Source organism: Lonchura striata, chromosome 6, assembly GCF_046129695.1.
Source record: "Lonchura striata isolate bLonStr1 chromosome 6, bLonStr1.mat, whole genome shotgun sequence".
NCBI classification, from domain to species: Eukaryota; Metazoa; Chordata; class Aves; order Passeriformes; family Estrildidae; genus Lonchura; species Lonchura striata.
Genome location: NC_134608.1, coordinates 8,569,455 through 8,586,318, shown reverse-complemented (window position 1 = coordinate 8,586,318; position 16,864 = coordinate 8,569,455). Strand labels below are relative to the sequence as shown.

Genomic DNA, 16,864 nt, shown 5'->3' with positions numbered 1-16,864 from the left:
TAACAGTGAACAAACTGCAGGAGTGTGGAAATCTGGACCTTCACTAACTTGCATTGGTGTGGGTTTTTAATGTGAAACTTGGGGGTGTTAGGAAGTAACGGTCTGAAAAAATCTACTCTTTTTTTTAATCAAAAATAAAAGAATTTTGGGACCATCCTGAAGAAAATATTTTTTCCCTCTCCCCAGCAACCTTATTTTGGGAAATGCAGCTGCCATTTTTATCAGCTTTGATCATTTGCTTAATGTGATGAGTATTCAGGGAACAAACATTTTGCAAACTCAAAAATTTCACTTAACCATTAAAACATTCTCTGCTGCCCCTAAACAAAACTTTTTTTTTTTTTTTTTTTTTTTTTTTTTTTTTTTTTATTTTTCCTAAATGTAAATATTTAACAGAATGGAAAGCAGTGTCATGATTTCCCTGTGTTTGTTTGATTATGATGTTTACTGGAAAATTTGGGGAATAGAAATGTTTAATCAGTGCTCCCCTGATTATTTCCCTCCCTTTAGAATGATGCTGTGGGCATGTGAGTTTGTACATGCGTGTGAGTTACAGCAGGAGTAGGTGCAGGCAGCATGGTGCTTTCTGTTTTATGCCTTTATCCTGTATGCCTTTTGGGACAACCTGACATTTCCTATCAGGAGACACTGTTTGCAATTGCTTATAATTCTGCTAAACTTTGTAGCTGTTTGGGATGAGAGTTTTTTTTCCAGGCATGTTTTTTATGCCGTGTGTTCTGGATGCAATCATTTACCTCCTGTCTTTGCTGTGAGCAACTCTGAGAAAAATGCTGTTTTCTTCAGGTCAATTATTTAAAAGTATATTTAGCCTGTTCTTTGAAGTTCTGGCATTGTAGTTGAGCTGGGTCAGTGAAGATATTCAAGAGTGAATGACTAGTTTGGAGGTGGTTTTTTTTTTTTTTTTTGTGGATATTTGTTTGTTTGTTTTTTGTTCGGTTTTTTGTTTGTTTGTTTTTTTTTTTCCCTTAATTGATAATCCAAATGTGTTTGACCAAGTTCCAAGCCTTTGAATAAAAGCTGGAGTTTGAATGTGGTCAGCAGGGACTTACTTGATAGTATTGCCGTAAGTAATTCCATCTGGGAGTGATGTTGGCAAGGAGATGGAGTGGAGTAGTGTCACGGGTTGGGCAAAGAGGAACTGGGTGCAGGTATTCACAAGACTAGAGTGTAGATGTAACAGCAGCTGTACTAGATTAGATCAGAGTACACCTAACCTGGCATCCTGACTCAGTGGTCAAAGCAGCTGTCGAGGAAAGGGCAAGAACAAGCCAAGAGTGTAATGATACTTCCAGAATGCTTGTTTAACCTCTTCACCTGTGTTTCAGGAAGCCACAGGTCAGATCTTTGCATGTAGTGCTTGCATTTCTACTCTGTAGAGCTTCACCAAATGATGAAGATTTGGCCAAGTGAGGAAGTACAATGAGGATTCTGTTTGTGCGGAGTGAGAGGAGGAGCAGCAGGACTTGGAAAAGTGGAGAGGGTGGTGCACATAGGGCAGAAGATGCTCAGTGTGGGCAAAACGGGCATTACAGGATGTGGCTGATGAGCAGCATTGCCCTTAGGCCTGAGAATGGGTCAAGACTTGCTGTTTATTATTCTGGTGTCAGAAGGGAGCTGTGAAAGCTCCTAGCCAAGCATCTGTCACTGGTCCAGATGGGACCAGTGCTGCTTATGATACCAATTAGTCAGTTCAAGTGGTAAGTCCTTGTGAGCTGGACATAGTTCATTCTCCTGGTGAATCACACAAAGGTAACAATACTGTGTTTCCATCTTTTTAGCCTGCTTTGTTAAAAAGACAGGGAATTATAAGCATTCTAGGAACTGAAGGAGTATTCTTATGGCTGCTAAGTCAAGTGTTTATAACTGCAGAGCAGTTACAACACCCTAGTGTGAAGGCTGCTGAAGGCTGCCTGTGTAATTCTGCCTCTGCCCCTGTGTACATAGGCATGAAGATGCAATCTGTTATTGTGTAGTTCCTGGGTATTTTTCCCTGCAGGATCTGTTCTGTGTCTGGTATGCAGGGTGCACGGCGTGCTCCACAAATAATAGAGTGCAAAGATGAACTCTGCCTGTGTGTGACATCTGGTCAAATTAAGGTTTCATTGACCTGGTGTATCCTGCCTTCCCTGGGCCATACTTGATAATATTGTGTCTTTGTTGTGTAGTTTAGTAAGTGCATACATAAACAAGTGCAAACAGGTGTGGTGTGGGTTGTCTACAGTGTTATGCTGGGAAGAAGCAGATGGTAAGAACTTGGTAGATGATCTTTTTCCTGGTCCTTCTAGGTGCATTCACTACAGTGCAGAAATTGCATCCCTCCATTGCTCACATATTTCCAGCACTGGGAGCTCCCAGAAGAAGCCATGAGGAATCTCTGCTGGGTTTTGTGTCTGGACCTCCTTCCCCATGGCAGTGTAGGGTTGAAGTGGGAAGCTGTAGTCGGACAGGGAGATGCCCCACCTGTGCTGTTTCACTGCAATTATCCAGAGGGTGTGAACAAGCACCTGAGTTACTCCCTGGGTGTTGGGAATTGCCAAGAGTAATTCATTAGGTGCTACAAAGGAGGTAAGAGTCTTATAAAAGAGAATGGATCTAGCCTTGGGAAGGTGCTGTTTTTGACAGGTAGTGTTTCCAGGTGCTGGGATAGCAGCTGTGGGAGGAAGGATGCACATCCTGTATTTCCAGGCCTAGAGTTGTTTTTTTGGCTCTTCCTTGTCCCATTGTGTTCTGTTAATGTGCACTTGATGGGAGGAGGTTACTATGCCTGATGGCATATGAGTGTAGGAGGCTGGAGGCATAGCAAGACTGGCAGATCTGGGAGGGGAGTTCATTGCTGGAGGCAGGGAAGGGAGAGAGGTGATGGTGGCACTGAAGGCAGATGGTTATTAGGGTTGAGAGGGCTTCATGCAGGTGCTGGAAGCCTGGACTGCCAAGGGAGGGTTTGTCCCACTCTGGAGTGGGCAGATTAAAAAGGGAGATGCATCTTCCTTGTATGAGATCCTGATACAGGCAGTAGCTGTTCAGCTGCACTATAAAAATTCAGGCTTGTGTCCCACCTAAAATTATGCTTTTCTATTCCTCCTGGGTGGCCATGTAAAACAAAGGGAAAGCCAGTGCATCTTGGGCAGCATGCTCCCTGCCTGTGGTCAGGATCTGACCCTGGGACACTTGAACCAGTTCACTTTGGGAATGGGGAACCAACAAGCAAAAACCCATTTTACTCCAAAATAACGGGTTAAGTTTTTATGGGAACCATGCCAGCCTCCAAATCCCTTTGCCAAGCTGTGGGGATTACAGTTTCATTTTCCTGGGGGATTTCTCTCTTTTGTTCAATGCATTATTTTTTTGCTTGAATACTCAGGCCTTGGTTCAGCCACAGATCCTCAAAGTCCATTATTTTGGCTGCAGCAAAGCTGAGGGCAGGAGCCTCTGCAGCCTGGGAGCTGTAAGGCGAGTCCAGCCCCAGGATGAGGTGGCTACACTTGCTGAAAAGATTTGTCTGCTTAGGCAGAGTCATTAGAAGCTGGCAGCACCTGCCCCTGGGAGCCATCAGGCTGCCACAGGGGTGACACACTTGCAACCAGCCTGGGCCAGGATGGAGCATTCACTGATATTCTGGAAAAGTATATATATTGTATATAAAGTATATATTGGAGGGGCCAATGCACACGACACTGTGAAATGCTTTGTGGTGAAAGAGAAGCACCCAGTCTTCATGTCTGTCATTAAATGTTATCCAGCATATATTTACTTTTTTTAAATTTAGTTTTGTCTATCTCCATTCTAAAGTGGGACACTAACAGAGGTTTATATTTCCTTACTGGGGCAGTTGTGCAGAATACAGTACTGGCAGAAATGTAACCTGTTCACTATGGAAAGTATTTGGGCAACTGTTTTATTGCATGCTGCCACCAGAACACTGCAGTTATTTTGTGCCAGAAGTGCACAGCAGTCTGCAGTGAGGAACAGGGAAACTGCTCATGTTTGTTTATTTTATCTCCAGTGCCACGATGCCTTGCGGCGCTGGCAGGGCTGAGGTCCAAATCTCAACCCCAACTGGTAGGTTTTCACCCATGGTAATTCTCCTGAGAAAAAAAGTAGCATCTGTATCTGCACAGACAGCTGAGCTGTGTCTGCTCCCCAGCCCTGTAGGGAAATGCAGGCTGGCTGGCTGGATTTCTCCTCCTGCCTTTCTAGGCAGGTCTTTGTGCCTTGTGGATTTTGCTTAGCATCTCTGCAGCTCATGTGTTCATCCTGAGATCCCTGCTCTCTGCATCAGACCCTTCACCAAACACAAAGCTGTAGGGTATGTGCAGCACACGTAGCCAGTGTGATTTGTGCCTCTGTGGAGATTTCTGGAAGCTTTCGAAGCTGATTTTGCTGATTTGATGATGTGTGCAGTTTTGAGAATCACAAGTTGCATGGCTGATTGGAACCTGGTAATCCAAGGTGTTGGTACCGCTGTGGGACTGGCAGACCCCCAGGTACTATCTGATTAACATGATTGTGGAAGAAGGAAGAGCTATATATAAAGTACCTCCATCCTCAGTTATATACTGTGTGTGCATTTTGTCTACTAGGTATTTAAAGCATGATGCATGGTAGATAGTATGACAGAAAAGCAGCACAACCTTATATTAGGAAGTTATTTGAATGTCTGGAAATTCCAGCCTTGGATGAGGACTGAGTGTAGTAACAAATCAGTGTCCATGTTTTCCCTGCAGAGAAGTGTAAATATTCTTAATCAGAAAAGCACACGTGTTTTCTTGAGAGTTGTTTTCATTTGATAACAAATCCAGTGTTGGGACATGGTGAGAATGCTATGTGCTTCCTTCATTTCCAGCCTCCGGGAGTGTAGCCTTGTTTCTTGCCTGAAGATCACCACTGCCTAAGAGGACTCCTCCCTTCCTTCTTTTCCCCTTCTCAGCCTCCCCTCAGGTGTTCCAGCTCTGGTTTGGTTGTTTGGATCTCTTACCCATATCTCGGGACTACTGCTCACCCTGTCACAAGTGCTTTTCTGGTGAAACAGATTAACTGCAAGGATGCACTGGTTATTTTTTGCTTTTGACATCTGGATATGGGTAATTGAGGTTTCTTATTAACACTTTATTGAAAAATCTGTTGCTTGTTTTTTTTTTTTTTATTTTGGACCCCTGTGTCTACTCATGATGGATCAGTCTTGCCTTTGGTTGTAGAGGTCATGGCTGATCATTAAGCGAAACTCAGTATTTGCTGCACGTGTGTATTTAGGCTAGAAGTCCTCTTATGTTAGTGATTCAGTCAACTTAATTGCAGTTTTTCAATTTGTAGAAGCCTAAAATCTTTCCAGTGAAGTTGGAGATGGCTGGGAGCTCTGCAGCCATGGATGTGTTGACTAAGGCTTCTTTAATCACTTTCTGTGATTCAGCAGGTCACTCCTTAGAAACCACTGACCTGCTGGGCTGAAGTGACTGTCCCTGGGCTCTCATGCTGTTACCAGCATGGAAACTGGTTTGTCTCCTCATGGGAAGTGGGATTGAGGGAGCGTGCTCCTCTCTGAGACAAAAGCACCATCAGCTGCTGGCACTGCACACAAGAGCAGTTTATGTTAAATGTGACTGATGTTGAAATAAACCACACCTCAGTTCTCAAGTAAGAGTGACCTTTGGCAAGTCTGCATCAAAATAAATAAGGTGTGATTTTAGTTTCTTTGAGTTTCCTTGGAGACAGGTCCTTAGGAACTCCTGCTGCCAGTTCCTGTGATGTTTGCTGGCTTAACATAAACAAAACTAAGAAAATTCCTTCACTTCTCTGCAAAAGCATGACATTTCACAGAAGTGCAATCTGCGTAACAGTTTGCCTTGTTCCTGATGTACTCTTAAAGAGATGCTGAGAGGAAGACTGTGGGTCAGATTTTGCTTGTTGTTTTGACTCCTTTTGCGGTGGGCTTTCTTGAACACAGCTGAAACTTCCTTGGAAAACAGGGTGGCATACATTGGTTCATTTGGTGACCTCTTTCTGCATCTATGGAGGGCAATATCATGTTGCTAGAATATATGTCTGCTCCCCTGAGATGACCCTCATCTGTTGGGGACCCCTGAGTGGCTGAAGTCAGCTGTTGCAGAACGCAGCAGAACAAGGGCTGTGCTCAGTTACATCAGGGTCAGATGCCGGGCAAGTTGAATTTTTTGGAGACAGCTGGTTCCCAGAAATAAACTTCTTTTTAAGTGACCTGTGATACATTTAAAATCAGATACCAGATATTCCCTGGTTTTTTGTCTGGGTTAACTTTTTGGGCTGGAAACCTTTCTGCCTTTGGAAGGGGGCTAAGTGGTTTGTTCTACCTTTAGAATCTGTTAATGTTTAAATGAGCCTTCATGACGTGCTGTAAAAAACTAAAGCAAACACTGCTGCACCAGTTAATCAGCATTCCCTCGTATATCGTTGGGAACAGTGACACCCACAATTTTGAGTAGCAGAGGGATCACAGGGAAGATAGACCACATCTCTGCTGTGCAGGCACAGTCCTGTGTGTGGTTGTTTTTGACTCCCCTGGCATGAAGCATAGCACGTAAATGCCCATGAGCAGGGAGAGCGGATGGTCATCCCCCTCTGCTTTGTAGCTGAGGTGTGATGAGCCCTCCAGGAGCCCTGTCCAGAGCAGTGCTCAAACAGCCAGACTGTTGTGGGGACACACTTTGGGCTCACATCCCTCCAGAGGGTGTGAGGGACCAAGTGACGGATCAGGAACAACCTTAGCTTGTGTAGCATCAGCTGCTGTGGTACCTGAGGCTGTGCCTGGAGATACTGCTGTCCTCAGGGCCATGTGCTGAGGTGCAGAGGGCCTGGGCAGTGTCCCTCAGCTGTGCTTTCCTGGACTATCCTTACCTCACACTGCACACACCTGCCACACCCACTTTGGGTCTTTGAAAAATGGACTGGGGAGCTGCATCTGATGTAGATAATAAGAGAGAGAAGCAGTAGCTTCACTGCAAATGCTTGAGGTCAGGGGTCAGACACCAAGTGTGGGGATGGCATGGGGATGAGGGCTTTGTGTGTGCCTCTCCCGGGAGGGCTTTGCTGTCTGTTGCTTCTCGTGTTTAGTGCTCAGCATAGCAGGAGACACAGGTGGGCTGTCCCCAGTCACGCTCTCTCTGCCTGTCCCACCTCTCTTTGTGTCTTTGGGGGGGTGATTGCTGTCTGAGCAGCATCAGTTGGGCAGCAAAGCATGAAGTGCTTCCTTGGAAGTCCAGCAGCATGTGGATAATTGTATTAGAGAAGGAGCTGGAGGCTTGGGGTCACTTGCCCCTGTCCTTGCTGCCTCTGCTTGGAGTGACATGTCATGAATAGTGTGAGGGACTTTGCAAGGTGGAAGGGTAATGTTACGGCCAGGTATGTGCTTGCTTCATATTGGTACTTCAGGGTTATTCTGGAGGATGTATCTCCTGGGCTGATGGATGCTCTGCAGAGGAAGGAGATGCCATTTCTCAGGTGTTGTGGTACTTCTCATGTGCTTGACATTGGCAGGGCCAGAAGAAATTCCTGTAAATAGTAGTAGTTTGTGTGAAAAAAGCCTCTTTTTTTTTCACCAAGGAATTGCCTGAAACAATCTTTGCCTCTGCATGCTTGCAACAAGCCAGATAATGGCTTGCTGAGAGCAGTGCTGTGGAAACCAGTGCGTCTGTACTTGGCAAAAGGAAAGGACTTCCAGCAAGAATTTGTTGGTTGGTGCCCAGGAAGATGAGGATTAGCTGACTTGGAGCCTGGCTGGTCTCTCTGCTCTGGTATCATGGCCTCCCCTCCCCTGGCCTGAGGTACCAGGGAGATCTCAGTGCTCTGTGTACATGCTGCTTCCAGTGTCTGCCTAAGGTCAACTGCAGCAAGGACTCAAGTTATAAAAGGCAGCAGGTCTAAAAACAGACAGTCTGGTGTCTTTATAGCTGTAACACAGCATATTTCAAAATTATTCATAGATTTTGTTCTAGCACTTCTTCACAAGTCTGACGTGATGCCTGCTCAAGTGTCACACTGTGTCTTGAAGATAAGGTGCATTACTTGTGCATTATGACAAAGTCAGTGGCACCAGATCACTGTCAAGTTCAGTGTACTCAAACCCAGTTTACAATTTAAATATTCCTGGAGTTGCTTTCTTTCTTATTCTAGGTTTACTAACCTCTCTCTAACTTGGAACACATCCTAAAATTTAAATCAATTCCAGGATATAATCCCGGGAACAGTATAATTTTTTGGGAACAAGTTTAGTTTGTAACTCAAGAAAATGACTTTTTTTTCTCTTTGAAAAATAGGAAGAAATGATCCCAAGTAGAAGCATCCCTAGTGTTGAGGCCATTGGCCTCAGCAGTTGAAAAATGGAGATCTTCTAGCTCATGCTGGCTCAGATCCTGGCCCTCAGGCTCTCAGTTTGACTGATTTTGTTCAGTGTCTATTGATGTAATTTATTGAAATTGTGGCATAGTCTTGACAGCCTTCAGCAATTTTTAAAAACTTTTTATTATCCCTTCTCCATTAAAATAGCCTATTGTCTTCAAACTCTGCAAACAACCATGGAAGCATTTACTGCTTATCCTTCCATTATTTATAGTAGTAAATAGTATTTAATCCTTCCTGCTTTCCCCCTCTGTCCCCCTACCCCACATGAAGGCAGTTTAATGTCTCAGTGTTGGCAGTGTCTGTTATGCCTGACTGCTCTCACGCTCGCTGTGCTTCCCTTGCCAGTCCCGCAGCGTGGATAAGCAGCACGCTGTGATCAACTACGACAAGGACAAGGATGAGCACTGGGTGAAGGATCTCGGGAGCTTAAACGGAGTAAGTACCAAACCTCCCAGCTGGCAGGGGTGGCCTGGTGCTGTGCTGAGTCTGCAAGCACTCGTGTGCTCGCTGAATCCTGCTCTCAGACCATTTTGGGTCACTGCAGCTGTTGGCATGAGTTAAGCCAAACATGCATAATTATTTGCAAGGCCTGAGGTGGAGGTCATATAGCATCTCATCTTGGGAGGGGAAGGCTTTGGTGAATATTGTATTGCTTTTTCCCCTCTCTGCTGGTGTCCTTGCAGAATGCTTCAGGGCTCACAAAATTATGAAGCCTCTTCCAAAAGGGGAGGAAATAAATTCAGTGTCATGTTGGGGATCTTAAAGCTGGTGGAGATTCTGGAGCAGCTGTTCAGCACGAGCAGGGTAACCTTTTGGTAGTTCAGTTGTCAGTGCATGGAGTGATTTATAGGGGGATGAGACACTTAAGTTCATTGGGGGAAACTACTTAAAACCACCTTTTTTTTATAATAATAAAAATTGCTCTTTTGCCTGCCTTGAGCCTGGTTTGCGTGAAGGCCGAGGAATACTGTGAGCACAGCAGAAGGAACTGAGCCTGACTGAATCTTAACACTTGCTCTGGTTTGACTTATGCAGTGGGGTTAGACACCTGAATTCCATGATATTTAAATATACCATTGTTGCTAAAAATGTCCAAATGTCATAGCATGCCTCTGTTTTGGTAGTTTCTTCATACAAGTGGAGCTATTCCTCTGCTGGAGCACGCCTAAGCTAGATTCACATAATTGTTTTCCCAGTGGGGGTTCTACTGCAGCCATTGTTTCATTGTTTTGGACATAGAAGCCCTCCACCATCACAGCCACAAAGCCACAAGATGAGCCCAGAAACTTGTATAAAAACAGTGGCTAAAGCAGCCCTCAACCATTCTGCCTCTTCTGGCATCTGAACACAGCAAGAATGAGTGCTAATCCTTCTCAGCCTAATAGCTGAAGGCATGCAGCCCTGCTGAAATGGGAATATTTCCAGTAACTGGTCTGGACTCTAGCTGGATTCCTGGTTCAAAAGCTATGGTATTTACCTCATGGTGGCAAAATAGCAACTGAAGATTCTGTTTGCAAGGGAGGGAAGACTTGTACCATTAATTATTTCCTATCTTCACATGCTAAAGCATAAGAATTTACAACATTTTAATAGTAGACTTATGCTTAGAGAGGCAGTGGAGTAAAAGGGAGTTACAGCAGTGCCTGCCCTCTGCAGCTGATCAAACATTTCTGTTGAAAAAGACTCTTGTGGCCAAACCAAATTTTGCGTGCAAGAAACATATCTTTATTTGAAAATTGTCACAAAAGCTTGTTTTCCCCCCTAAAACGAAAGAAATCACTTTTGAGCACCTTGATTTTAAATCCACTTTCAGAATTTCCTTTTATTTTGTATTTGAGTAGTCAGCAATGCATTATATGGCTTTGCTGGATAATCTGGTTCATATTAATTGTCAAAGTGTTTTATATTGTTTTTATTATAATGTTCAGGTAATTCTGCTGTCTCTATTCAGAGGTTTTTGTTTTTAAGGATAGCATTTCTATCCAGATTAAGAATTTTACTAGAGTTACTTTACCTCAGGTAAACATGGACAAATAGGTAAGTATCAAAATGGGTTCATGCAGACTTTTTTGAATTAAATTCAGCAAACAATTATTCCTTTTCCAGGTGCGATTGTTGTGGGTTTTTTAAATATTAAAAACTTTAATGCAAATTGGAATTCTGTGCCTTTTAACTAGCTTCACTGTTTTTATTCTGAAATTACAGGCCTATTTCCCAGTTCTTCTGTAAATTGCCAGGAAAGTGGGGGCTGTTGTCTGCTGAGGTTCTAGTTTCCTGCTCTACCATTTATTTTTCCTCTGTGGTTAATGCTAGGTCTTATCATGCATGTTTGGCTTGGCTGAGGTGAGAAGACAGAAGGAAAAGACTGTGTTGCAGTCATGAAAACATGTAAATTCATTTTCTAGTGTAATTTTGTTTCCTCAGCTGTATTTGCATTAATGGCACAAAGCCCCAGCAACAGGTTCCTGGTCTGAGAGGCTGGGTGAATCCCACCATGCCAAGTAGGGTAACTGCTGGTGTCTGACTGCCTCAAATCCAGCTGTGGGAATGGTGAATCCCCATCAGCACTCTAGGGCTTCTTCAGCCTCTTCTTATTTTTTGTTTGGCCCAGATCATTGCAAAAATACATGGGTTAATTTGTGAAAGATGTACATGCACCCTTGGTTTGATCCTCAGTTGGTCTGGGAGAATTGTTTCATAGTGGTTCCCCTCAGGATGCAGAGACATCAAATACATTTATTCACAGCTGTGAAATACATGTCTTGCACCTTTAGAAGGATGTTAGTTTCTTTCAGCCTCAATTAACTGCCTGGAGCATGGGAAAAAGGGGTGTGTGAATTTTAGCATGATGGATTTGGTTATCTCAGACAGTGTGGCCGCAGCTGTCTTGGTGATGCTGATTCAATTTTTTTTTCCCATTTCCCTGTGCATTTTCATTTCCCCTTTCCCCCATGATAGGCTTTGTTTGTTAAATTATCAGACCTTGGGGCTGACACCAGTCTTGTTTGCCATCCAGCAGAAAGCTGATTCCTAGTTCAGTAATTAAGGGCATGAGTTGCAACCGTTTGCTGGTTGAGATGGGTGTAGGAGAATCAGGAGCATTTGAAGTTCCTAACTTCAGGCACCTCATTTCCCTGCTCAAGTCAGAGACTAAAATTGTATTTGCAGTTGGTGCAAAGGAAATCACCCTAAAGGTCCCTTCACAGCACCTTGCTTTGAAGCATAATTGGAGTGCTCTGACTTGCCCATGGCAGGTACCTTGCTGGTGTTGGTTTTTCCAGGGAACTTAGCTCCTAGCTCCTGACTTGGTGCCAGCACGCTCTGAGTACGTGCAGTGCCATCAGCAGATGGACATGGGTGCCCACCAGGGAGCACCATCCATCTGAGATCCATCATCCTGATATCCTTGGTCAAAACCCATTCCTGTGCTTCTCTCCTGCAGACATTTGTCAATGATGTGAGGATTCCTGATCAGAAGTACATCACCCTGAAACTGAATGATGTCATTCGCTTCGGCTATGATATCCTTTCTGAAGAAGACTGGGACTCAGGCTTTCTTTGGGTTTTGTGCTGTTGGCTGCATGAAGAGGTACCAGGGCTAATTGTGTCTAATGAGTAAGGTGTTTGTTTTGCCTCTTGTAGCCTTTGGATGGCTCATGAGCTTGTGTTTCTCTACTATGAACCTGATTCAGAGCACATTAATCATGATGCCTGCATTGGACTTTGGATCAGGCTCTGCACTGGCAGTACTGACTGTGGAAGTGCCTCTTCAGTCTCCTCCTAAGTAAGGGTTGTGGTTTTTTATTTTTATTTGGGTGGCAGCTGTAGCTGCTACCAGCTGGGAGCAAACATAGTTCATGTATTTTTGTATGAACTAACATCTTCCTAATTTTTTTTAATTCAATTTGCCTTGTTTTATTAGTCATTTCACTCAGATGCTTTCTTTCAAACAATTTTCAGGCCTTCAGCCTTCAACAATTAGCTGTAGAGTTTGTGGCCAGACCCTTGACTCTGTACTGATTAAAGTTTGCCTATACGAATTGGTTCTGCCACAAAATGCAAGAGTAAATCTCACTTTAACAACAGCATAGTTCACCTCTAGCAAGGGAGGCTAGGTTTAGGTTACTGCTTTATTTACAGACTACAAATCCTGCCAGTGTCTGGTCACCTTTGCTTTCATCCCTATCTTTATCCTGATGTAATAGTATGGCTGGCTATAAACATAGATGTTGACATGCCTTTCTGAGCCCGAAGAGCAATAGTGATAAGTAGAGGCTCCTATTGCTGTCTTTTCATGTAATCTAATCCTTTTTTCACTTTTTTTCAGTGGCTTCTATCTGCCAAACTTTGCCCACTCAAGCTGAATTTTGATTTAGAAGTAGCAAGTGTCTTCTCCAGGGTTTTGTTTTTTTTTTTTTTTTTCTTTTCTGGGGAGATGTCAATTAAAACAGTCTGGACATTTCTGAGAATAGAGGCAGATACTAAGTTTTACCATTTGGTGGGGGAAAATGTTTGGCTAGAAAACTCTTGTGCATCCTTGACCCCAAGGCCACATTCTTCTGCCTTTTGCTGTCCCCATGATAATCCATTTGTGCTTGGCCATGCTTTAGCACTTGAAATACTCCAAACCTTTAGCCTTACTGGTCTTCCAGGGATCTGGTACCTCAGCTCTCAGCAGTGACAGTGCAGGAGCACTCACTGTTGCAACCAGGGTTGCTTAAACTTATGTGTGTGCTGTCCTGGATCTGCAGGAAAAGAGGGTTTTCTGGGCCATGGATCATAATTTGGGTTTTGGTCACTGTCATCTGGGATCTTGTCATTAAAGATGGTGTCTTGCTGCACATGTGATGAAATCTGTTACAGGCAATCTCAGTTGAAGCTTTTCTTGACTTTGCAAATGCTTTTTTTTAATACAGCTGTTTGTGTATGTTCTGGTCTCTTGGTGTGTGAAGAAATGCACACAAGACTTGTCATGAACTCCAGTCCTGGGAAGGCAAAAATCAGTGCCTGGAGCATGGGTGGGTTTTAATGACTGCAATACCAGTTTAAACTTTTTACAGAAAGCAATTCTCAGCAATGATCAGCTGAGTTGAAGCATTTAGTCCTGCAATGCTTTCATGGCTATTCAAGTGAAATTAATTGTGAAGTGAATTCTACAACAAAAGTGAGTTGCAGATTTTATTGCCCTCAACACGGAAATTTTAAAGAATGTAGGTTTTAGAGTAGTCTTTGTAAGATGTACTGTACCTATGGCAGCTGTAAGGTCTTTCTCTGCTTTGCTGCTTCGGTGCCACTCTTTAGCAGAGCTTTCTGTGCACACTGCAGTTCAGCTTGGTGTGGATGGCAGCATCTCCTGAGGTCTTGGAGTCACTGTGTCCTTTTGCAAAAGAGCATTTCTCTTTTCCATTTACAGTTTCACTTACAGGCTGTGCACAGTTTCCCTGCTAGGCCAGTATCACTTGGTTTATTTTTAGTCCATCTTTCCTTTTTCCTCCTCTTTGGTTTCTGCTGTGCTGATTGGGTTGTTCATGATGACATTCCAGATGCCAGCTTTTTTTTTTTTTTTTTTTTTTTAATACAGCATTGCTGAGGATTATTGCCTGGGCTCAACCACGTGAATGCCTCCCTTCCTAAGAGGTCACAGCAGCTCACGACCTGATTTACTTTTTATCTAGAAAACTGCAGTGACTGAAAGGTCTTGCAAGAGAGCACCATGAGCACCATTGTCCCAAGCATTTGAGCAAGGAGCTGAACTCTGCTGCTCCCTTATCCAGCATTTGAGACTGGCCCATCTTGGCCAGGATACTGACTGGTCTGCCTGAAGCTGCCAGCCAGGTGGAGAGGATCAGGGTGTAAGCTGAGCTGGGGCTCTGGTTGCTCCCCCAGCTCCTGCACAGAGTTCCTGGTGCTCCTCCAGGCTCCTCCTGCTCAGGTCCCCTTGTCTACTGCCCCTCAGCTGTTGTGGGTCTGGCCAGCAAATGTGACTGCACAAGAAAACCATGCTGGGCTGCAGCACGGGCAAGTTTTACTTCCCGGTGTATTTTATGACTTTCTAGTTTTATTATCTTGTTTTCTTTCTGTGACTCAATGCTAGATTTCTTTGTCCATTCAATTCCTTTGTATTTTCCTTAATGAATTCTGTACATTCCAATATGTATGTCCTGGAGCAAATTCAACACAAAGTCCCAGAAGAAGCATTAAAGGTAAGAGTGGCTGGGTGCAGTGCATTTACAAAAGAAAAAAACAAAACTTTACGTACTCTAGTGATGGTCAAGCAGAGTGAAATATTAAAATACTCTTGATGGCAGTGAAATGTTTCAGAATGTGAGGCTCTCCTTGGATTTGGACTTAATAAAACCCTCCTTTGAGGAGAGATACATTTCCCAGTTATCTCAGTTCTGATCGCTCCTGTCCCTGTACTTGCATGTAGATCAAGTTCTTTATGTTTCATGACTGCCAAGGAAAAAAAAAAAAGTTACTTAAAACTGTAAGATGTTAAAGAACAACCAGCACATGAACTTGTAGGTGAAGCACAGCAGAACTTTTTTCTTCCCAGAAGTGGAGCACAGATGTCTTTTTCTGAGCATGGTGACTTATGCCAGCTCCACCACACCTCCTCAATAAGGCTGAAGTTTGCTTAATTTATTCATGTGTACCATCTCATTTTTTGCCTCCAAGCTCCCTGTTTTTACTTACTGAGCAGTCAGTCCTCTTAAGAGTGAGGTGTTTTTTAAACATTGTTCAGTAGCAGGTAAGAAATATTCAAGCATCCCCTTATCTAAGGCAGAAAAGCAACCCCCTCTGGGCAGGAAAAAAATGCTGTAATGTTCAGCTGTGGGACTGGGCTATCAGTGCCATGCATCAGCTCTTGGCTAGCAGATACTGCCTTCCTAGCCCTGTTTTATGTTGGCAAGAATAGGAAATTTAACAGCTAGAATTGGGCAAATGATCCATTGAACACACTCAGGGATAATCTGGATGGGTTCGCCCTTTTATTAATTTACTTGTAATAAACCAGCTTCTAAATAGTTCATTTACTGTGTTAATATGGAACCTGTTTTAAGGTAGAATCACTTTCCTAGCTGGGGAGACAGTTTGGATAAAATAATTAAAATAGATTCAAATTGCCTTTGCTGAAAAACCGAGATAATGCAGATGAGCACTCTGAAATAATTTATAATGTTCCTTTAAGAACAAAGGGAATTTCAGGATTTGAATCCTGAGTGGAGAATGGCCTGAGCTCTGATTCTTCTCAGTCTATTTTTTAAAGGATTTTCTAATTAGTTGTTTTGCAGCGCTAAGTCACAGTGACCTTCTTGTGTTCTACAGTTGTCACTTAATGGCTTCCAAATGAGGTACTTCTCCTGTTCTGTAGCTTCTGCTTAGGTGTGCATGCTTTTTGTTGAAGGATGCAGCTGCAGTGGAGTTTTGGGTGATCTGTTGCTGGGGAAGAGGGTTTCACTGCTGTTTGTGTGTCTGCAGCATGAGAAGTACACCAGCCAACTCCAGATGAATTACAAAGGCACGGCCATGAAGAGGGCGGAGCAGCCCATGGAGCACGGTGTCTACACAGAGTCCCCACAAGCAAAGCTGGAGAAAGGAGAGAGGAAAGCAATTACAGGTACCTGCTTGGCAACCAGTTAATCTGCATTCTGAGCAAAGTGCAGCTTGAGCTCTGTGCTGGGTTATGATTCTGACAGTAGAGTCTTGTGGGTTGCATTTGGGAGCAGTTCTGGAAGGATCATCTTTCTAAACTCCTGGAGTATTCCAGACTCTGGGATTTTGGATATTCAGCCTCAAAAAAAAAAAAAAATCAGCTGATATGATGGCTTCTACATGCGTTGTCTCTGTGTGTGTTCTGGAAAACCTGTGGGCAGAGCAGGTTTGGTAAGTTCTCTGGCACCTGTCTGGTCTATTTTTAATTTCCTAATCGTGAGCTGGTGTTTGAACAGAGAGGGTGAGTCAGAGTAGAAAATGTATAGCTGCTGTGGCATGGTGCTGGCAGGCAAAGAAGCAACAAGCCATTTCTTTCACAAAGCCCTGGATGGTTTTAAATGGCTGTATTTCCTAACTTGCCAGTATGTGGAATTGAAACTGAGTGCCAAACTGGGAGATGTTTGCTTCAGGTTCGCTGTTCCCTGGCTTCAAACCTTTTCTATTTGAGAAATTCCTTCTCTTCTCCATTTTGCTAACTGCTGCCTGCCTTGAAAGATCCTTTGTTGAACTTGGTTTCTCTGTGTTCCCCATTATGGTTTGTCAGGACCTCCCCAACAGTCTTGTCTCACCCATTTCACCCAAACTCCTGCCTCCTGTGTGTGCTGTCCTGACAGGTCTCCCTCCCCAGTTCTGCTCAGGTATCAGTTAATGGCTTTCTGGAGCTTGCTGGTTCATGGGAGGAACAAATAAGGTTTTAAAGCATACTGGTGACATGACTGCCAGTGGTGGTCTTGTGGCTTCAGGATGGCAGAGCAAT

The 16,864-nt window shown here is 43.8% G+C and overlaps 1 protein-coding gene across 2 annotated transcripts in view; it reads left to right on the top strand.

Annotated features, from left to right (window-relative positions):
• The window catches only part of CEP170B (centrosomal protein 170B), a 58,309-nt gene that overhangs the window by 4,635 nt on the left and 36,810 nt on the right, over nt 1–16,864 (top strand). For both annotated transcript variants that reach the window (XM_077783934.1, XM_077783933.1), the window contains exons 3-6: nt 8,737–8,826; nt 11,834–11,914; nt 14,538–14,594; nt 15,874–16,012. In XM_077783934.1, coding sequence (XP_077640060.1) covers nt 8,737–8,826; nt 11,834–11,914; nt 14,538–14,594; nt 15,874–16,012 — 367 coding nt within the window. The remainder of the gene's footprint in view (nt 1–8,736; nt 8,827–11,833; nt 11,915–14,537; nt 14,595–15,873; nt 16,013–16,864) is intronic.